The sequence below is a fragment of the Staurois parvus genome, unplaced genomic scaffold (genome assembly GCF_062004578.1).
Source record: "Staurois parvus isolate SC_StPar_1 unplaced genomic scaffold, SC_StPar_1.0 ptg000058l, whole genome shotgun sequence".
Classification (NCBI taxonomy): domain Eukaryota; kingdom Metazoa; phylum Chordata; class Amphibia; order Anura; family Ranidae; genus Staurois; species Staurois parvus.
Genome location: NW_028317854.1, coordinates 388407 through 412632, shown reverse-complemented (window position 1 = coordinate 412632; position 24226 = coordinate 388407). Strand labels below are relative to the sequence as shown.

At 41.3% G+C, this 24226-nt stretch overlaps 1 protein-coding gene across 1 annotated transcript in view; it reads left to right on the top strand.

The window, feature by feature from the left end:
- Positions 1 to 24226, top strand: part of LOC149469838 (multidrug and toxin extrusion protein 2-like) — a 47408-nt gene that overhangs the window by 8242 nt on the left and 14940 nt on the right. Inside the window, exons 3-10 of the mRNA XM_089668519.1 lie at positions 416 to 484; positions 2328 to 2476; positions 2801 to 2843; positions 6977 to 7021; positions 14090 to 14187; positions 21174 to 21271; positions 22014 to 22127; positions 23713 to 23780. Coding sequence (XP_089524645.1) covers positions 416 to 484; positions 2328 to 2476; positions 2801 to 2843; positions 6977 to 7021; positions 14090 to 14187; positions 21174 to 21271; positions 22014 to 22127; positions 23713 to 23780 — 684 coding nt within the window. The remainder of the gene's footprint in view (positions 1 to 415; positions 485 to 2327; positions 2477 to 2800; positions 2844 to 6976; positions 7022 to 14089; positions 14188 to 21173; positions 21272 to 22013; positions 22128 to 23712; positions 23781 to 24226) is intronic.

Here is a 24226-nt window from a genome sequence, read left to right as displayed (position 1 = left end):
TCGGTCAGTTGTCTAGCTATACTAGACTCAGTGTACTGTCCTCCTGACACGCACCACTGCTCAGCCTTTCACTGGGAAGATCAATGCACTGCTGTTTTTCCTCACCTAGCTCATATGTAGCTGAGGACAGAAAGTATGTGATCACTTCTAAAATGGGAAAAAAAGGTGTAAATAATGTATTTTTTTTATATCCGTACACAAATGTTTTGCCTTTCATTTTTATTTTAAATTAAATGGGTTGTTTTATAAGCTAAGGGTTTACAATCACTTTAAGAAGGGATAACTGGTTGCTATGGGCTTCAGAACTTTGAACATCCTTATATCTCATTTCATTGCATTGTTGATTAAGCACAATGTGTATAAAACAAATGATTCTGGCTTCATACATTGTATAATGAATATTGTCTTATAACAGGTCATTTCAGTCACTGGTCTTTCAGTGGGGCTTGGCTTATCTTCAGCATGTGACACACTCATATCACAAGTAAGTGTCACATACTGTAAGGAGTACAGATATCAAAGACATTAATTAGGAAGCACTAGTATGTTCTTTATATACCTAGGAAAACATTGGCAGAGCAATATATAATGTATTTTAAAGCATATCCTCTGACTGTTAAGTACTTTATTATGAACTAGAGCTGGATTTTATAGGATAAAAAGTTGACAGAAGAGATCCTAAAATACTTTTTCGTAGGCTTGTCCAAATAAAAAGGTACATTTAACATACTTCCAGCCTTCAGCTTTCATCTTTTGAAAGTGTAGCACCCCCTTACCCTTGAGCAGATGAGGAGGACCCCTAGACAACTTGGCGGGCTAGCATTTCACCTCCCAGGGTCGGATCTGTCACTTTTTATAGGTAAAACAAAGCCAGTCACTTTAGCACATTTAAAGAGTTTATTTAGCACAATCAACACAGGAGAAAGGGATAAGGCTCAGGGTATCCATACATACACTACATTGCCAAAAGTATTGGGACACCCCTCCAATTCACTGGATTCAGGTGTTCCAATTACCTTCATGGCCACAGGTATATAAAATCAAGCACCTAGACATGCAGACTGCTTCTACAAACATTTGTGAAAGAATGGGTTGCTCTCAGGAGCTCAGTAAATTCAAGTGTGGTACTGTGATAGGTTGCCACCTGTGCAATAAGTCCATCCATGAAATTTCATAACAAAATGGAAGCAACTGGGAACAACAGCAACTGAGCCACAAAGTGGGAGGCCACGTAAAATGTCAGAGTGGGGTCCATGCATATTGAAGCTCACAGTATGCAGAAGTTGCCAACTCTCTGCAGAGTCAATGGCTAAAGACCTCCAAACTTTGTGTAGCCTTCAGATTAGCACAACAACAGTGCATAGAGAGTTTCATGGAATGGGATTCCATGGCCAAGCAGCTGCATCCAAGCCTTACATCACCAAGTACAATGCAAAGTGTCAAATGCAGTGGTATAAAGCACGCCGCTACTGGACTTTAGAGCAGTGGAGATGTGTTCTCTTGAGTAACGAATCACGCTTCTCTGTCTGGCAATCCAATGGATGTGTCTGGGTTTGGTGGTTGCCAGGAGAACAGTATTTGCCTGACTGCATTGTGCCAAGTGTAAAGTTTGGTGGAGGGGGGATTATGGTGTGGGATTTTTTTTCAGGTGTTGGGCTTGGCCCCTTAGTTCCAGTGAAAGGAACTCTTAAGGCGTTAGCATACCATTTGGACAATTTCATGCTCCCAGCTTTGTGGAAACAGTTTGGGGGTGGCTCCTTCCTGTTCCAACATAACTGTGCACCAGTGCACAAAGCAAGGTCCATAAAAAGATGGATGAGCGAGTTTGGGGTGGAGGAACTTGACTGGCCTGCACAGAGTCCTGACCTCAACCCAATAGAACACCTTTGCAATGAATTAGAGTGGAGACTGCGAGCCAGGCCTTCTCGTCTGACATCAGTGCCTGACCTCACAAATGCACTTCTGGAAGAATGGTCAAACATTCCCATAAACACACTCCTAAACCTTGTGGACATCCTTCCCAGAAGAGTTGAAGCTGTTATAGCTGCAAAGGGTGGGCCAACTCAATATTGAACCCTATGGACTAAGACTTGGATACCATTAAAGTTCACGTTCATGTAAAGGCAGGCGTCCTAATACTTTTGGCAATATAGTGTATATACAAAAATACTGTATATCTCAGGCCTTCTAATAACTATGAGTACAAGTTGCAGACCTGCATAAAATCAGGATCATAAGTTCACTTAGTGATCCTTGAGAACAGACCCACATACAGTAGCATAAGAATTATGATTTCATTTAAAATTATGTTTTTTTTTTAATTCTAGATATTCGGAGGGACCAATCTAAAGTTAATAGGCGTTGTCATGCAACGTGGGATCCTTGTACTGCTGCTGGCTTGCTTTCCTTGTTGGGCACTGTTCATAAATACTGAGAACATTCTATTGCTCTTCAGACAAGACCTAGCTGTGGCTCGGTATAAAAAATTATTGTGAATCATGTTTTTACTATAAATTCTGGAAAGAACTCCTGAGGCCCATGCATTTAAACTGGTTCAGTCCATCAAAATATAATCTGATCCTTTATGTATATTGGGTGTTCACTTCTTAGCTGCATCTTATGCTCTTTCATCTCTTATCACGATTATGTTTGTGGTATATATTCTGTTTATCCTTGGAACACAGTAACTTCTTTCTACTGTGGTTACCACACATTTCAAACAAAATATTCTGTCTGCTCTGGGTAATGAAAACATCAGAGTATTATTTTGTCATCTGACTGTTGCTTTTTATATTCGCAGTATGGCAGAAGAGTATGTACTGGTTTTTATTCCTGCACTTCCAGTAAGTTTTTTATCACCAAAATGATTAACTATATTAACTTTTCTGTCCTTTTGAGTACATCATCTCAGCCATGTACCTGGTATTAAGGTCTAGTTTAAAAATATGGTAACAGCACTACACAAGCAATTTTTGAGCATTTTATAGTCGTAGTCCACAATGCCAGTTGTTTCAAAAAGAACAGTCGTACTGATTTTTTTTATATTAATGTGCATTCTCAAGTAAGAAATAAAGAAAAATATAAAGAAGAACAAATGGTATAAGGCAGAACAATGAATGGTATGCAGAATAAGAGAAATCCCATAATTTACTTCAAACACCATGGTTGGAGTAAGGTGTGGAACTATAAGCAGTATTCAGGTTGCAGCTGCCTATTGCTTTCCATGGCCTGAAGTGTAAACACTTGGGGGAGATTTACTAAAACTGGAGCACTTAGAATGTGGTGCAGCTGTGCATTGTAGCCAGTTTCCAACTTCAGCTCGCTCAGTTAAGCTCTGGCAATAAAGCCTGAAAGCTAATTGGTTTCTTTGTAGAGTTGCACCTGATTTTGCACTGTCCAGTTTTAGTAAAACCCCCACTGTGTTGGATCTACTTTGGCATCAATGGCAGTGTGAACAAGGTCTAAAAATTTACGTCATTGTGAACAGGGCCTATAGTGTTGTGCATGTATTCTCAAAGAAAATTCAGTTGTATCATCTGCTCTTTGGTGGGTTATTCTTTGTAAGCCCACCTGACTCCTGGACAACAACCTCCTCTGTCTGTCAGAGTGAAGCCCAGTACCATAGTCAGGTCTCTCCTAAAAGACCAACACACACATGCCCAATTAGTGTGCTGGTGGTTCCCAAAACCAGGACCCAGGATTGGAGGTTTCATTCCTCCCAATTCTCTATGAAATCTCTGGGCTCCAGGTCCCAAACCAGGTTTTACAAAGCACTGGGGGAACTGAAAAGCCAGTTTCCTCTGAATGACACAAGCACCCTGGAGCCCCTCAACCTGCCAGGATGACAATCCTGGGTAAAATAATCTATTTTTACACCGTGGCAGGGCACAGCACTGTCACAGTATGTGATGGTCAATGAAAATTGTTTACGTCACATGGCTCATTATTAGAAAAAATTAGCTAACATGCTTGTTTGATGTTTTGTTTTATTGCTGTGATCTCTCTATTGTGAATCCTACTGTCCTATTTTGCTAAATAACTCAGATACTAAAATCTTTGCTAAAGTACTTGTCCATAGATTAAATGAGGTAATACCTACCATCATAATTGCTGGGATCTCCTTACTCAGCTCTTTTAGATGTGTAGAAGTCTTCATGCATTCTTATTTTTTCTTCTGCTCCTTCTGAGTCCTGGCACAAATCATTTCATTTTTAGCTGTCTTCGCCCTGTTAGACCATGTATGCTTTCTATTTACCTGTGTATCAAGCAGGAGAAAGGGAACAGCCTGGACTGCAAACACATTTAAATCAAATTCAGAAAGTAAATTGTGAAGGGTTCAGAATTTGACATATGCTTTATACACAGTATACACCAGGTACCCATGTATATTAAACGTATTCCGTTTTATTATTGTAATGTGCAACCGACTGTTCCATTCATATGATGTCAATAAGGGCTTCAACCCATTCCGCCAAAGTGGGGGATGACTTGAGATTTCCAGTGTTTTGGAATAACCTACCTAGCTGCTATAAGAACGAACTGCATAGCAGATAAGGGCACGGAATTATGTTAGCTGCAGAGTGTTAGGGGTATTGGTGGGGCAAAAGTCATTACAGATCTAAAATATCTTATCCCAGAAAGTAGAAATCAGGGAACTACTCCACCATATATGAAGATAGGTTTCCTGATATTTGACAGTCTGTTTCCCATTGAAGTTGAAATGCAGTTTTAATGTGAGCTTTATGAGTTAGGAATAGTGGGTACATGAAAGAGATTGAACAGTGTGGAGGTTGATGTTGAGTACATAGGGCCTCGTAGAGCCAAAAGCAAGCACTGTACATGAACCTGTGGTTTTAGGGTTTTGTTGAAGTTAAAAGAACTGCCTGTGCAAAAGCCAAACACTAACTTTGCTAATGCACTGGGATTAGAACTCATCTAAAAGGAAAGTTATGAGTCTTGATATTGTAAAAAGTACAAAGTTTATAATCGCTACGTAAATTGACAGCGCTATACAAGTACCTGACATAAATAAATAAATAAGCGATCACAGCCAACAACATATAGTGGCTGCTGTCAAAAGAGATCAGTATTTCAGTTCATGCCTTTTTAAAGTATCTGACCAAAGAAGGATCTTGGGATGACAAGGAGCAGTTAAAGATTCAATTGTTATAAAAATATGAGGCCAGAAAGGTAAGAGGGATCATTATAAAAACAGTTCCCCTGGACCCTGTTAGGCTGCAAGTACCACATGTGAGCAGTTGGGTTACCATGAAATATTAATTTTCACATGTGTGCAACCAAGGAAGGGGCATTGTCATTTTAATTTAATTTAGGTCTAGGAGGTCCTATTCATTAATTTTTGTATTGTGTGTTAAAATAAAGCTTATATTATTGTAACTATCCCTTTTACCTTTCTTGCCTCATGTTTTAGAAAATGTTAGCCACACAAGTTAACTAAACTTCATTTACTTTATGTGCATATTTGGGAATACTTTTTATATATTTGTTAAAAATTCAATTATTACCTAATATTTATGAACTTCTTGATGAAACCAATATCGAATCCAATACACAAGCAAGTAAAACTGTTCTATAATAGAAAATGTTTGCCGCCCCTGTGCATTTTACAACATTAATGTCAACTAGGCCAACTAGTATGCCATAACAAATGTGTTGACTATATATTGTAATTTTTGTAATAATGCTTTAGGCAGAGAAATGGGAACAGCTTTAAAAAGGTAAAGCAGTTCAGATAAAGTGTCCATTTGAGGACATTTTTTCCACCAAACCATGAAAATGACTGGGTGGGCCAGTTGTGCAGATCAGATTTGATAAAATTAAGCATCATTGTGCAATTTAAGGATGATAACTATGTAATGTCTGTAGGAATTTGTACCCCTAGGTATTTTAGTGTTTCCGGATGCCATTTAACAGGGAAAGAATATTGTATGGGTAACACTACTGAATGTGAAAGGGAGATGTTTAAAAGTTCCATTTTCTAGAGATTTACTTTAAAGTTACTCAAATTGTGAAACAATTTGAGTTCTTTCATAATTATTGGTATATATGTTGAAATATATGGTAAATATATTGGTAAATATGTTGAAATAATTAAAGCCTAAGCACACATTCCGGTGCGCCAAGAGTTATGCCATGGATTGATGGGTTCTTATGTAGAGAATTGGTAAGATGTTCCATTGTGAGTAAATACAGCAGGGACAGTGGAAATCCTTGCCATGCCATTAACTTTGGGAAAACTATAGGAAAGAGAAGGATTGCTTTTAATCCTGGTAGAGGGGCAACTACGAAGCACCATAATTTTAGAGATATTGTGATCTCCCAAACCTCCTGTTTATTTCTAAATTTGTTACTGTTACCAATTCCATTTTTTATATAAAATGGACTAATTACACAGTGCTCTACAGAGTACACAAATTCACACTAATCTACAAAAAAAAAAATCATATGCAGAATGTATTCAAGGTATAATTCAACCCATAGCATAAAGATGCAAGGCAAGAGTGCCCACCACTGTGGAGCCCTGTGTATGTCAAAGCAGATTCATATACTAACCCCTGTCCATTTAGTAGACAAGTCACATTTACAGTGCTCCTTACAAATTGATCAGTTAAAAAATCTGATGATCACATAACAGTTATTGGAATGTCATATGAGAGTAGCCTTACACTGTACAGAATGAGCTAATTTCATTGTTTCTCAGCTCCTAAGCATTTTGATATTTAAGGCCCAAGTACCTGTGCTTGTAGCGTGGACTAAGGAGGAGAGGAACTACGGATATAACACATCACATGACACTAGCAAGCTAGGAAGATTTCAGGATTATTTTCTTCGCAATGCCACAACATCTGCTGATCACTATACATCAAAAATTATATAGATGTCTTTGTACACATTTACCTTGCTTTGTCAGAATGTAATGTTTTCATGTTTTAATGTTGCTGTTTTAACTTACTAGGCCGCATTCCTATATCATCTACAGGCACGATATTTGCAAAATCAGGTATGTATAAATTCTTAGTTCTCCTACAACAAATGATGAGGTAAAATTGCGCAAATATGCTACACATAGGAATTTTGGAACACAGCATGTTTCTAGGGTCCTAATAAATCAGGGGTACCTCTGGCACAGAGAATAAAATTCTGAGGGGTTGGTAAGATACCCTGATGACTACTTTGAACTTTTTGTAAATTAACATAACTGAATTAGTCTGAAAAGTGTAATGTTACATTATGATGACAAAAAAATGATAGATTGTAAAGTAGATGGAATATACAATAAAATAAATCTTTAGAACACATGTATCATCTCCATATCTCAAAGGAGCCCCAGGGCACTCAGTAGAAGACCTGGGGCTTATGCCCTGGGTTCCAGGATCTAGCAATGGTCCTGCTTGAAACTAAAGGTATTTGTCCCTTGTATGGTATAAAAAGTCAGCCAAATCAAATAATCAAAAATCCTAATGAAAATGACTGGAACATTATTGGACTAGTTGATGAATGCAGTTGTTAGAGGACTACTGATATTGATCATTGTTGATTAAATCTAGCCATTTTCTGCACATTGATTACCTCGTGAAAAGGTTTTATATGAAGTAATAAAACGTATAACTACAATACAAGTACTACAAGTACTACAAGTTATATATCTTTATAACTAGAGATGAGCGAATCGAACTTGGCGAAGTGGAATTCGTTTCGAATTTTAGGAATCGAATCGAAATTTTCCAAAAATGGCGGCGACATGTGTGGCGACGGAGCGGGGATCTCTGGGAAGGCGCGCAGACAAGGCGCGCTGACCCATAATGCATTCATTCATGACATGTGATCGCATTAGCCAATCAGCAGCCAGCCAGCCAGCACTGTGTAATGGTCGAGCTATAAATTGCGGCCATCTTAGAATTCTCCATTAGCCTCCAGTCATTCAAGAGAGACAGACCTCTCTGTATTAGGGACAGAGTTAGGGCCAAAGAGACTTTAGGGCCACAGAATCGTTACTTAGGGACACAGAATTGTTACTCAGGGACACAGAATTGTTACTGAGGGACACAGAATTGTTACTCAGGGACACAGAACTGTTACTCAGGGACAGACACAGAATTGTTACTGAGGGACACAGAATTGTTACTGAGGGACACAGAATTGTTACTCAGGGACAGACACAGAATTGTTACTGAGGGACACAGAATTGTTACTGAGGGACACAGAATTGTTACTCAGGGACAGACACAGAATTGTTACTGAGGGACACAGAATTGTTACTGAGGGACACAGAATTGTTACTCAGGGACACAGAATTGTTACTCAGGGACACAGAACTGTTACTCAGGGACACAGAATTGTTACTCAGGGACACAGAACTGTTACTCAGGGACACAGAATTGTTACTCAGGGACAGACACAGAATTGTTACTGAGGGACACAGAATTGTTACTGAGGGACACAGAACTGTTACTCAGGGACACAGAATTGTTACTCAGGGACACAGAACTGTTACTCAGGGACACAGAACTGTTACTCAGGGACACAGAATTGTTACTCAGGGACAGACACAGAATTGTTACTGAGGGACACAGAATTGTTACTGAGGGACACAGAATTGTTACTGAGGGACACAGAATTGTTACTCAGGGACAGACACAGAATTGTTACTGAGGGACACAGAATTGTTACTCAGGGACACAGAATTGTTACTCAGGGACACAGAATTGTTACTCAGGGACAGACACAGAATTGTTACTGAGGGACACAGAATTGTTACTGAGGGACACAGAATTGTTACTGAGGGACACAGAACTGTTACTCAGGGACACAGAATTGTTACTCAGGGACACAGAACTGTTACTCAGGGACACAGAATTGTTACTCAGGGACAGACACAGAATTGTTACTGAGGGACACAGAATTGTTACTGAGGGACACAGAATTGTTACTCAGGGACAGACACAGAATTGTTACTGAGGGACACATAATTGTTACTGAGGGACACAGAATTGTTACTCAGGGACACAGAATTGTTACTCAGGGACACAGAACTGTTACTCAGGGACACAGAATTGTTACTCAGGGACAGACACAGAATTGTTACTGAGGGACACAGAATTGTTACTCAGGGACAGACACAGAATTGTTACTGAGGGACACAGAATTGTTACTGAGGGACACAGAATTGTTACTCAGGGACACAGAATTGTTACTCAGGGACACAGAATTGTTACTCAGGGACACAGAACTGTTACTCAGGGACACAGAATTGTTACTCAGGGACAGACACAGAATTGTTACTGAGGGACACAGAACTGTTACTGAGGGACACAGAATTGTTACTCAGGGACACAGAATTGTTACTGAGGGACACAGAATTGTTACTCAGGGACACAGAATTGTTACTCAGGGACACAGAACTGTTACTCAGGGACACAGAATTGTTACTCAGGGACAGACACAGAATTGTTACTGAGGGACACAGAATTGTTACTGAGGGACACAGAATTGTTACTGAGGGACACAGAATTGTTACTCAGGGACAGACACAGAATTGTTACTGAGGGACACAGAATTGTTACTGAGGGACACAGAATTGTTACTGAGGGACATAGAATTGTTACTCAGGGACACAGAATTGTTACTGAGGGACACAGAATTGTTACTCAGGGACACAGAATTGTTACTCAGGGACACAGAACTGTTACTCAGGAACACAGAATTGTTACTGAGGGACACAGAATTGTTACTGAGGGACACAGAATTGTTACTGAGGGACACAGATTTGTTACTCAGGGACAGACACAGAATTGTTACTGAGGGACACAGAATTGTTACTGAGGGACACAGAATTGTTACTGAGGGACACAGAATTGTTACTCAGGGACAGACAGAGAATTGTTACTGAGGGACACAGAATTGTTACTGAGGGACACAGAATTGTTACTCAGGGACACAGAATTGTTACTCAGGGACACAGAACTGTTACTCAGGGACAGACACAGAATTGTTACTGAGGGACACAGAATTGTTACTGAGGGACACAGAATTGTTACTCAGGGACAGACACAGAATTGTTACTGAGGGACACAGAATTGTTACTGAGGGACACAGAATTGTTACTGAGGGACACAGAATTGTTACTCAGGGACAGACACAGAATTGTTACTGAGGGACACAGAATTGTTACTGAGGGACACAGAATTGTTACTGAGGGACACAGAATTGTTACTCAGGGACACAGAATTGTTACTCAGGGACACAGAACTGTTACTCAGGGACACAGAATTGTTACTCTGGGACACAGAACGGTTACTCAGGGACACAGAATTGTTACTCAGGGACAGACACAGAATTGTTACTGAGGGACACAGAATTGTTACTGAGGGACACAGAATTGTTACTCAGGGACACAGAACTGTTACTCAGGGACAGACACAGAATTGTTACTGAGGGACACAGAATTGTTACTGAGGGACACAGAATTGTTACTCAGGGACAGACACAGAATTGTTACTGAGGGACACAGAATTGTTACTGAGGGACACAGAATTGTTACTGAGGGACACAGAATTGTTACTCAGGGACAGACACAGAATTGTTACTGAGGGACACAGAATTGTTACTGAGGGACACAGAATTGTTACTGAGGGACACAGAATTGTTACTCAGGGACACAGAATTGTTACTCAGGGACACAGAACTGTTACTCAGGGACACAGAATTGTTACTCTGGGACACAGAACTGTTACTCAGGGACACAGAATTGTTACTCAGGGACAGACACAGAATTGTTACTGAGGGACACAGAATTGTTACTGAGGGACACAGAATTGTTACTCAGGGACACAGAATTGTTACTCAGGGACACAGAACTGTTACTCAGGGACACAGAATTGTTACTCAGGGACACAGAACTGTTACTCAGGGACACAGAATTGTTACTCAGGGACAGACACAGAATTGTTACTGAGGGACACAGAATTGTTACTGAGGGACACAGAATTGTTACTCAGGGACAGACACAGAATTGTTACTGAGGGACACAGAATTGTTACTGAAAGACACAGAATTGTTACTCAGGGACAGACACAGAATTGTTACTCAGGGACACAGAATCGTTACTCAGGGACACAGAATCGTTGAATTAAAGAGTATGTCAGACAACACGCAGAGGAGTGGCAGAGGAGACAATGTTTCAGGAGCGAGCAGACGTGGCAGCAGAGGAAGGGGTCGAGGCAGCACTAGTCGCAGCCAGAGGCCAGTGCTCCCGGTGTCATCCAGCGGTCGTGTCTCCACCGACAACCCTGCCGTCATCGATTGGTTGGCTCGGTCGTCTTCCTCTTCCTAGGTCACCTCTGACACCTACAGCCAACGGTCGGTGGGTACGTCAGACACAACCGTTAGTTGGCATGGCCCGGGAGCAAGCCCACTGAAATCATGTGTCCTCTACCTGCCCCTGTCCTTTGGTGTTCCCTCACCAAGCGAAGTATCGCATGCTGTGGGCTCAGCCCCACTGTACAGTGAGGAAGAGCTAACAGAGGGCGGTCAGGAACGGGGGGAGACATCCGCCTCTTCAGCAGCCAGGCGAAGAAGTACTGGCGAGGAGAGTGGCTCTGTAGCTGGTCTAGAGACAGGTCTGTCTCCTGACCCACACGCAGCCGAGGGGGCTAGTAGTGAGGCGGAGACCCTAATTGATGATGATGAGGCTGATCGCACTTGGCAGCCTCGTCGTCATCAGGCTATTGCTTCCGCATCATCAGGAGAAGAGGGTGCCAGCTTGGCAGCGAGCAAAACAGTCGGTGGGTTGCCCAGGAGGCAGCAGGGTCGCAGCAGTGTCAGTGGAGGCAAACGGCCACGGAGTAGAGCACCAGCTCCACTGCAGCCTACCACCACGGCCAGTAGTGGTGCCGGTGTGCACGGAGGAAGTAGCAGTCAGCCAGTGAGGAGTAGCGGGGGCAAAGTTTCCTACTCGGCGGTGTGGCAATTTTTCGTCAAGCCGCCCGAGGAAGTAAACGTAGCCGTATGTCGACTATGTGGCCAGAAAGTCAAGCGTGGCCAGGGGGCCCATGTCTCCATCGCCACACTCTGCCATGTGCCACTTTCAGGTCTCCTCACACTGCTGGTGGGTTCCATTTTGTCATAGGGTGCTGGCAGATTACGGGCCTCCCATTGCTGCTGCCAGGCCCGTAATCTGCCATGGGCCCCTGTACCGCCTCCTCATGCTGCTGCCAGGTCCAGAGTGTGTCATGGGTCCCTGTACGGCCTCCCATTGCTGCTGTCTCCATCGCCACACTCTGCCATGTGCCACTTTCAGGTCTCCTCACACTGCTGGTGGGTTCCATTTTGTCATAGGGTGCTGGCAGATTACGGGCCTTCCATTGCTGCTGCCAGGCCCGTAATCTGTCATGGGCCCCTGTACCGCCTCCTCATGCTGCTGCCAGGCCCGTAATCTGTCATGGGTCCCTGTACGGCCTCCCATTGCTGCTGTCTCCATCGCCACACTCTGCAATGTGCCACTTTCAGGTCTCCTCACACTGCTGGTGGGTTCCATTTTGTCATAGGGTGCTGGCAGATTACGGGCCTCCCATTGCTGCTGCCAGGCCCGTAATCTGCCATGGGCCCCCGTACCGCCTCCTCATGCTGCTGCCAGGTCCAGAGTGTCTCATGGGTCCCTGTACGGCCTCCCATTGCTGCTGTCTCCATCGCCACACTCTGCAATTTGCCACTTTCAGGTCTCCTCACACTGCTGGTGGGTTCCATTTTGTCATAGGGTGCTGGCAGATTACGGGCCTCCCATTGCTGCTGCCAGGCCCATAATCTGTCATGGGCCCCTGTACCGCCTCCTCATGCTGCTGCCAGGCCCGTAATCTGTCATGGGTCCCTGTACGGCCTCCCATTGCTGCTGTCTCCATCGCCACACTCTGCCATGTGCCACTTTCAGGTCTCCTCACAAGGCTGGTGGGTTCCATTTTGTCATAGGGTGCTGGCAGATTACGGGCCTCCCATTGCTGCTGCCAGGCCCGTAATCTGCCATGGGCCCCCGTACCGACTCCTCATGCTGCTGCCAGGCCCGTAATCTGTCATGGGCCCCTGTACCGCCTCCTCATGCTGCTGCCAGGTCCAGAGTGTGTCATGGGTCCCTGTACGGCCTCCCATTGCTGCTGTCTCCATCGCCACACTCTGCCATGTGCCACTTTCAGGTCTCCTCACACTGCTGGTGGGTTCCATTTTGTCATAGGGTGCTGGCAGATTACGGGCCTCCCATTGCTGCTGCCAGGCCCGTAATCTGCCATGGGCCCCCGTACCGACTCCTCATGCTGCTGCCAGGCCCGTAATCTGTCATGGGCCCCTGTACCGCCTCCTCATGCTGCTGCCAGGTCCAGAGTGTGTCATGGGTCCCTGTACGGCCTCCCATTGCTGCTGTCTCCATCGCCACACTCTGCCATGTGCCACTTTCAGGTCTCCTCACACTGCTGGTGGGTTCCATTTTGTCATAGGGTGCTGTATGGCCTCCCATTGCTGCTGCCTCCACCGCCACACTGTAGCTCCACACTCTGGTTTTGGCCCCGTGACTGCCCAAATGAGTGAAGTGTGCGGTGATTCTAAGATCGACGGCACTCATCTGCATGTCATACTGACTGACAGTATTATTTCTCTTCCCCAGCAGACTCCAAGGGCATTTAAATTAAAGGTACAGTGTTCTGCACTAATATAAAGGCTCTCTGAAGCCTAGAAACACCCTTTTTATAAGTTAAATTCGCAGCGAATATATTCGACTCGAATCGAATTTATTCCTCGAATTCGCCGAATCAGCCGAATCGAATTTTTGAATACTTCGCTCATCTCTATTTATAACTATATCAGCCATGTTGATATTCATTTCATGTTCACTATATGAAATGATAAAACAAGATAGTAGAACTTTAAAGTGTCAGTTACTTGTTAGCATTTCTACATTCACACCTTTGTGTTTTTGTTAAAGGTGACTGTAGCTTTATTGACAACTGACATACAGCTCATACATTATTTGGATGAAAAATAATTGCCACATCGTTATAAATGGTATTATTCCTCCTTGTTACAGGGAATTGTAAAGACACAGATCATCGTCAGTATTATATCAAACATCATAAATGCCTTGGTGAATTATGTCTTTCTTTTTGTTCTGGAACTTGGAGTTATGTGAGTGCATAAACAATACTCCTTATCTTGATATAATTAAAAAATAGTGGTTCGACCTGCCATGCAAACAGGCAGGAATTTGAATGCAGAAGAGACATGCTTTGCCTCATCTACATTAAGGTTACTTAACTGCCTGTCCACCCCTGAACAGTGAGCCGTGCACATGCAGCTCACTGTACAAATTTGTCAATGCCGAATGTGACTTAACTCCTGAGTGACGTCACCCCTGCCCAGCCAATGAAAACGGTCGGCAATCAAGACCAAGAAGTCAGCTGTTTTCATTGGTCAAGTGGGGGTGACATCCCTGGCCTCAATAATATATGAGTCTCTGGTTCCAAGCAAACATGGGTAGAGACCCTGCCTTATGCTGTTAGGTCCCTATTTAAAATGAGAGTGTTTGTTACTAGGCTGTAACCAGCCAGAGCTTTACCTTTGTCTAGACCAGGGGTGGGCAAACTTTTTTACTTGAGGGCCGCAATGGGTTCATATATTGGACCCGGGGGCCGGACCAAGAGTAGATGAATGATGTGTATGTGTCATCCATAGTAAGTATAGTAATATTCCCCCATAGTAAGCATAGTTATTAATCCCCCATATAGTAATTCATCCCCCATATAGTAATTCATCCCCCATAGTAATTCATCCCCCATAGTAATTCATCCCCCATATAGTAATTCATCCCCCATAGTAATTCATCCCCCATAGTAATTCATCCCTCATATAGTAATTCATCCCCCATAGTAATTCATCCCCCATATAGTAATTCATCCCCCATAGTAATTCATCCCCCATAGTAATTCATCCCCCATATAGTAATTCATCCCCCATAGTAATTCATCCCCCATAGTAATTAATCCCCCATATAGTAATTCAGCCCCCATAGTAATTCATCCCCCATAGTAATTCATCCCCCATATAGTAATTAATCCCCCATAGTAATTCATCCCCCATATAGTAATTCATCCCCCATAGTAATTCATCCCCCATACAGTAATTAATCCCCCATAGTAATTCATCCCCCATATAGTAATTCATCCCCCCCATAGTAATTCATCCCCCATAGTAATTCATCCCCCATAGTAATTCATCCCCCCTATAGTAATTCATCCCCCATATAGTAATTCATCCCCCATAGTAATTCATCCCCCATATAGTAATTAATCCCCCATAGTAATTCATCCCCCATATAGTAATTCATCCCCCATAGTAATTCATCCCCCATATAGTAATTCATCCCCCATAGTAATTCATCCCCCATATAGTAATTCATCCCCCATATAGTAATTCATCCCCCATAGTAATTCATCCCCCATATAGTAATTCATCCCCCCCATAGTAATTCATCCCCCATAGTAATTCATCCCCCATATAGTAATTCATCCCCCATAGTAATTCATCCCCCATATAGTAATTCATCCCCCATAGTAATTCATCCCCCATATAGTAATTAATCCCCCATAGTAATTCATCCCCCATAGTAATTCATCCCCCATATAGTAATTCATCCCCCATAGTAATTCATCCACCATATAGTAATTCATCCCCCATATTGTAATTCATCCCCCATATAGTAATTCATCCCCCATATAGTAATTCATCCCCCATAGTAATTCATCCCCCATATAGTAATTCATCCCCCATAGTAATTCATCCCCCATATAGTAATTCATCCCCCATAGTAATTCATCCCCCATAGTAATTCATCCCCCCTATAGTAATTCATCCCCCCTATAGTAACTCATTCCCCATATTAATTCATCCCCCATATTATGTTCCCAAGTCCCCCCTGTGTCAATTCACTTACCGTGTTCCCGCGCCGTTCCGGTGTAGCATGAAAATCTGTCTCCTATGAGGATCTGTCCCCTCGACGTATCTGCACATGTGCCAGTTTCAGGATTTAGCAGCCGATCGGCGATCTCCGGCACATGCGCAGATACGTCGAGGGGGACAGATCCTCATAGGAGACAGATTTTCATGCTACACCGGTCTTCAGGGCGGATTGTGAGAGGAGCCTAGCTCCCCTCACGTTCGTCACGCTGCCCCGCCTACACACATCCTGACAGCCATCCTGACAGTATCATGCTCCGCGGGCCGGATTAAAAGGTCCGCCGGGCCGTAGTTTGCCCATTGCTGGTCTAGACTCTGTAGGTCTTCCCTAAGCTCAGTGGGTTATTTGTGTCTGCCTGTTATCCACCTGCCTTCCAGAAGGTTTTACCACCTTCATGACCAGGGCATTTTTTGGTATTCAGCAATTTGTTACTTTAATTTTAATTGCTCGGTCGTGCAACACTGTACCAAAATTAGCTTTTTATCATTCTTTCACACAAATAGAGCTTTCTTTTGGTGGTATTTGATCACCACTGGGTTTTTAATTTATTTTTAATATATAACAATAAAATATAAAAAATGTTTAATAAAAAACACATTTTTATTACTTTCTGTTATATTATGCATATAAATATTCTTTCTTCATAAATGTAGGCCAAAAGATATTTTACTACATTTCTTTGGTAAAAAATAATCTAAATCAGTGTATATTATTTAGTTTGTGCTAAAGTTATAGAGTCTACAAACTGGTATATATATATTTGAAGATGAATTAGTCCAGATGAACTGGTGGCCTATATCATTTCTTGAGGTCCAAATACCTCCCAAATGACCCCTTTTTGGAAAGTAGAGAGTCCAAGGTGTTTAGTAAGAGGCATGGCAAGTTTTTTTGAAGTTGCAATTTTTTTTTTACAATTTTTCGGAAAATTAAAAAAGTAAATAAAATTTAACCATTAGCCGCCTGGCCTGTAGCCATTTGGCGGCCGCAAAAATGCATTAGCTTTCCGGGGTGTACGCCATTTGGCGTCCTCCGGCACATGCGCAGTTCGCGCGGTTGCAGAGCCGCGCAGCGGCGCAATCTATCACCGGCTGTGTACCTCGGACACGGCCCATGACAGATCTGAGTACCGGCCCCTGTTGCCAGTACCATGTGACCTGCTGTGACCAATCACAGCAGGTCACATGACAGTTGTATACAATGGATGGCTTCATTCATGCCATCCATTGTATACTAGTGTCTAGCTGTGAATGGTCACAGCAGGTCACATGCACATGTCATGTGATTAGCTGTGGCCAAATCACAGCTAAGCACAAAAAAAAAACAAAAAAAAAACCTGAATGAATCGATGTCATTCAGGTAAATGCTTGCTTATAGCAAAGTAATTCTTTGCTATAAGCAAATTGTGTGAAAAAAAGGAAAATACTGATCACTTCTTCCCCAATGTTACTATGGTAACATTGTACTACTTTGGTCATAGTAAAATATGAAAAAAAAATCTTAAAAAAAAATGTAATAAAAAATTAAAAATAATAAAAAAAAAAAAAAAATTATATTTTTTTTCATACTGTCACCAGTCAGTGTTCCTGTTCACCTCCATGCCAGTTATATGATGATGCTGTACTGCACTGGTGACAGTATGTAAAAAAAAAAATAGTGAAAATAATTTTTTTAATCTTTTCATTTTCCGAAAAATTATGACAAAAAAAATACAACTTCAGAAAACTCGCCATTCCTCTTATGAAGTACGTCGGACTGTTTACTTTACAAAAAGGGGTCATTTGGGGGATATCTGTACTGTTCTGACATTCTTGGACCTCAAGAAATTAGATTGGCAGTCAGTACTTCAGGATTGATCAATTTTCAGATCTATACCATAGTTTGTTAACTCTATAACTTTCCTACAAACTAAAAAATACATCCTAATTTGGGTTATTTTCACCAAAGACATGTAGCAGCATACATCAAATTTATGAAGAACAATTATTTATTTGTAAACTTTTATAACAGAAACAAAGAAAAACATGTTTTTTTTTCAAAATTTTTGGTCTTTTTTTTATTAATTTAGCAAAAAATAAAAACCCCAGCGGTGATTAAATACCACCAAAAGAAAGCTCTAGTTGTGTGAAGAAAATGATAAAATTTTAGTTTGGGTACAATGTTGTATGACCGCGCAATTGTCATTCAAAGTGTGAGAGCGCTGAAACCTGAAAAATGGCCTGGGCAGGAAGGTGTAAAATTGCCCGGTATTGAAATGGTTAAGTTCACTGTAATAAGCAATAGTTTTAGATGTCATGAACGGGTTAACATTCATGACAGCTTAGTTACTATTGCCATGCTATGATTTGCTACAGCTAATCACATGGTACAGGTAGCTAGGTACCATATGATAGCTGTGGACCAATCACAGTATCACAACAGTAATCAGGCTGTCATAAATGGAAACCCATTCATGACAGTTTTCTTACATAAATATCATGTGATTGCCATAATTGATCATAGCTAGAGATGAGCGAATCGAACTTGGCGAAGTGGAATTCGTTTCGAATATTAGGAAAAATTCGATTCGCACCGAATCCGAATTTTAGCAAACTTCGGATGCACGAATCGAATTTTCCCCGATCAGCCGGCAAAAAGTGTCACTGCAGAGAGCTCCGCTATTTCTGACAGTTCTCTGACAGTTCCTTCACATTTACAGCGGTTGAAACATTGTATCTATTTGTTTCCATTTAGGATACAGATGTTTTTATTCGGAAACAAATAGATACAATGTTTCAACCGCTGTAAATGTGAAGGAACTGTCAGAGAACTGTCAGAAATAGCAGAGCTCTCTGCAGATACACTTTTTTGCTGTACTGGAATTCTTCTTCTTTTCATTCTTCTTCTTCTTTTCATTCTTCTTCTTCTTTTTCTTCTTCTTTTCATTCTTCTTCTTCTTTTCATTCTTCTTCTTCTTCTTTTCATTCTTCTTCTTCTTCTTTTCATTCTTCTTTTCATTCTTCTTCTTCTTCTTCTTTTCATTCTTCTTCTTCTTCTTCTTCTTCTTTTCATTCTTCTTTTCATTCTTCTTTTCATTCTTCTTCTTTTCATTCTTCTTCTTCTTTTTATTCTTCTTCTTCTTCTTTTCATTCTTCTTTTCATTCTTCTTCTTCTTCTTTTCATTCTACTTCTTCTTTTCTTTCTTCTTTTCATTCTTCTTTTCATTCTTCTTTTCATTCTTCTTCTCATTCTTCTTTTCATTCTTCTTCTTCTTCTTTTCATTCTTCTTCTTCTTCTTCTTTTCATTCTTCTTCTTCTTTTCATTCTTCTTTTCATTCTTCTTCTTCTTCTTTTCATTCTTCTTCTTTTCATTCTTCTTTTCATTCTTCTTCTTCTTTTCATTCTTCTTCTTCTTCTTTTCATTCTTCTTCTTCTTCTTTTCATTCTTATTCTTCTTCTTTTCATTCTTCTTTTCATTCTTCTTTTCATTCTTCTTTTCATTCTTCTTCTTCTTCTTTTCATTCTTCTCATTCTTCTTTTCATTCTTCTTCTTCTTCTTTTCATTCTTCTTCTTCTTCTTTTCATTCTTCTTCTTCTTCTTTTCATTCTTCTTTTCATTCTTCTTCTTCATCTTCTTCGTCGTGCCCTGTGACTGCCCAAATGAGTGAAGTGTGCGGTGATTCTAAGATCGACGGCACTCATCTGCATGTCATACTGACTGACAGTATTATTTCTCTTCCCCAGCAGACTCCAAGGGCATTTAAATTAAAGGTACAGTGTTCTGCACTAATATAAAGGCTCTCTGAAGCCTAGAAACCCTTTTAATAAGTTAAATTCGCAGCGAATATATTCGCATCGAATCGAATTTCTCCCGCAAATTCGGCGAATCAGCCGAATCGAATTTTTGAATAATTCGCTCATCTCTAATCATAGCAATCACATGATTCCCTGGTCGCTCATAGCAGCTGTGTACCGAGTGCCGCGGTAAACTGTGTCCATAGAACACAGCGATCATGGGATTGTGCCGCTGCATCCCAGGGGGTGAACTAGTGCGCATGTGCTGGCGATGTACCAGTACGTTGCCCAGCCTCGCAGTGCAACCTGTCTACAGTAAAACTACTGTAGGAGGGGGCGGCAAGTGGTTATCATGAAGGAGGTTTATAAATTTGTAACTGTCGGGACCAGTCCCTGGGATTCTTGTTCAGAAGCATAATTTGGGAGATAGTAAATATTTGGGGATCACCTTTTTAGAGTGTTCTGTCTCTCCTGGGCTTTTGTGTGGAGAGGCTGTGTGTTTGGAGTGTCACTCCACTTGGGCCTTACCTCAGCATGGGGCAGGTGCTATAGGCCTAAGAAATTTAGCTTCCTGTTGGAGTAGATATCTGGAGGTAGATGGGCTTGTAAAGAATTTTCTTGCTGAAGAGTGTCACAGAGAAGGTGGGTAAGAAGCTACTACTGAGCATTGTGAGAATTATTCATCACATATCAATCAAGGTATCTTGGACTGCTCTAGAAATGGCAAAGAACCAGAATTATTAGAGAAAGTTTAATTGTAATATAAAGGAAGGGATGTAACTGCTGTTACTGGGTCATAGGTCTGTCTGGCAGTTTTCACAGAGCCAGCAATTACTAAGAGGCTGCACTTAAAAGGTCTACTTCTACCAGTATACCTGTTTTTTTTTTTTTTTCGCTCTTTTTGGGTATCCTGCACCACTAAAGATAGTCATTGCAACATTTTTTTCATTCCACAGTAGGAACAGCCTCGATGGGAGTTGCAACTGTGCTCTGAATTTAAGAGTAGTACAGAATTGTTGCTACACCCTCACAGGAAGCAGTATTAGGTGGCTTTCACTGGCAGGGTGTACAGGTATTTGTTGGACTTTATAATAGGAACAAAAGAAAATTGTAGGCAATAGGCCAAAGCTCTATTTTATTATTGTAAATTCTCTGCTCTCTTGCTCTGCTTTCAAGTTACAGATGAGATTGGTGCTTCCAAGTAAATGGAAGGTGTGGTTCATATTTGCAGTTCAAGTGCTAAAGATATAAAATATCAGTGCTGATTCAGTGATCTCATTTGTCATAAGACTGGCCCAGCCTAAAACCCTTTGAACTTTATGATGAGTATATGTCCAATGAATACAGCATAACAATTACCCAACACTTTCAATTTGTTTGTTCACAGGGGATCAGCTTGGGCAAACACTATTGCTCAGTTTTCCCAGGCTCTTTTGTTGTTCCTTTATATTCGACTTAAGAAACTTCATGTACACACATGGGGAGGTATGATCTATCTTGTTGTATTTCAGGTTATGAATCAAATGTAATATCAATAATATTGTAACATAAAGTATGACACTAAGGTATGCAAATTAGGGGAAAAAAATAAAAACGTTAAAAAAATAATCTTAGCTTTCAGAAGATAAATATGTAAGGGTCTGTTTACACTACGGTGTTGCTGTAATTGCTTTACTGCACAACACAGCAAAGTAGGTTAAATGCAATGGTGCGACACGGTGCCATTCAGGATGCACCTTTTGACAGAAGTGTGTTGCTGTGTAATGCACTAACTTGCAATGCCAATGCAGTGTGCTGCCCAAAAATAGTTCATACACCATTTTTTGGCAGCACACTGCATGATAGTGCCACGTACAATGTGCGTTCATCGACAAGGTACATTGGGATGCCATTCAAATGAATGGCACTGCATTGCACCAACACATTTAACGTACGTTGCAACACACTGCAGAAAAGCAAACGCTAACACATGTTACCGCAACACCATACTGTGAACAGGCCATTAAATGTAAAAAATGAAAAAGGGATGTAATATATATATATATATATATATATATATATATATATATATATATATAATTTTTTTTAGGACCGATAGTATTGTCATTGAATGTTGGTGTGTGTAAACCATCAATGTCATTCACAAACAGCAGCATGGGTATACTTGCTATTTCATACTGGGCTAAAGGCTAAAACTCTGCTGAGGCTTTTCTTTTTACGCTTAAAGGTTGGTCGTTGGAGTGTTTGCAAGACTGGAACACCTTTGTAGCATTGGCAGTGCCGAGCATGCTTATGGTGTGCATAGAGTGGTGGACCTATGAAATTGGCAGCTTCCTTGTAGGTAAGCAAAATAAAGCATAGGAGTAATGGAAGGCTTCTTAAAGTGGTTGCAAATCCTTACATATACACAGTGACTAGCCTCAGGTGATACACAGAGATGAGACAAATCCTCCTACATAAGTTGTACCTGTTTAACTATAGTCTTCGCCTCTGTACAGCCTTTCAAAGTCCAGAATTTATAAAGTTTGTCTGAGCTTTCGGAAAACAGGGGGATAGCTGAAATTAAAAGTACTGATTATATATATGTGAAAGGGATCAACAAAAACCCAAAGAATGATTAAAAAGTAGAAGCAGTAAGAGATGATTGGTCTAGGGTGGCCTTTCGGTAAATAAACAAAAATACAAATGTGTCAAATATTAGAAAGTTTATTTACAAAAGATGCTCATCATGAATCATATGCTCATATACATAACATGAATATTTTGTACCATTAATAAAAAGAGTAATGTCATAAGTTACACTGTCAACGCGTTTCGCAGTCGGGACCACTTCTTCAGGACCTCATGTTCTCATATGACATATTATACATATAACTTTCTGCTGAACCATGTTATATGTTCTACCTGTTTTTAGAGTAGAACATGTAACATGTTCCCAATGCTGCAGCCGCCTTAGCAGCTGTCGGCTTGTAGTTCTCAATGAAATACCACGGCTCTGTGGAGCATCATGGTAGTTCATTGATTCTTCCTGTCATTATGTCTGCTTGCCTGTACATTCTGTACGGGCAAGCAGATATACTAACAGGTCTGCAGGAGACCTGCATGGCACCAGCGAACTGCTGATTGCTGGTGCAATGCTTTCTAGGCTCCTGCAACCAAAAATAATAAATGCACATTTTTTTCACCTGCACCTTATCCTTCATATAGTATTGTCAATTTGCATAGCTTTTACATATATATTGTACATGCATATCAGTCCCTGCCCTCAAGGAGCTTACAATGTAAAGCCCATAACTCACATTCATACATACACATACTAGGGCCAATTAACCTACCACCAGGGGCGGATTGACCATTTGGAAACTCGGGCACTGCCCGAGGGCCCGGGGACAGTAGGAGGCCCCATGAGATGCCCCTGTTACCTTTTTCATAGGCTTTTTTGAGTTTGGGCAAGGACACAGGGGCCCCATGATCCCCTATTGCCCGGGGGCCCCATGAGTTGTCAGTCTGCCCCTGCCTACCACTATGTCTTTGGAGCATAGGAGGAAACCCACACAGGCAGAAGATGCAAACTCCAGGCAGGTAGTGCCATGGTTGGGATTGAAACCCACAACCCTAGTGTTGCTAGGCAGAAGAGCTATCAACTTAGCCATTATGCTTCCATTGCCTTGCTGGTCTCTTACTGCATACATTTACACTAGGACCACTGTTCCTATATCTAAACTGTCACTTATAAAAGTGTTATTGCTTTAGAGCCACCAATCATATTTACACTTTCAGACCCCTATATTTTCTAAGGTAGGTATTACTCTGATTTGTTGCTATGGGACAGTGTTGACAGATGTTTTTATGAACTCTGATCTCTGACACTTGTAGCCAACGTATTTTAATTTTTTGTTTGTGTTTTCCAACTGTCTTATTTTCAGGCCTTATAAGCGTGGTGGAGCTTGGTGCCCAGTCTGTCATATATCAGGTTGTGACCATTGCATATATGGTAATTTTATTTCTGATTACTTTCAGAGCATTGCTAAGATAAATATGCAGCCAGCTATTAACAGCGAATGTGTTCTACCAAGTACTTTAATAAGTTACAGTTAAAGTGGTATTATACCCAAAACTAAAAATTTTATATATTGCAGATTACCAATCATTAGATGTGATGGCTGCATTAGTTTTATTTTTTGGGGCTTTTTCTCCTTTATTCTCATCTGGTGATCTGACCATTAACACACCTCCTGTATTATACAAAAAATGGCTGCTGCCCCAATCTAAAACTGGTCTTCACAGCAGGGAGCACATGGAAGGGCAACGCATATCAAACAACAAAAGAGAAAAATTCCCAGCTCAACTTGCCAACCAGCCTGCAAACAAACTGAATTAACCTGTCTAACAGTATGTGTTAAAAAAAAGGGGTTTAGTTAGCACACATTTGCAAATACA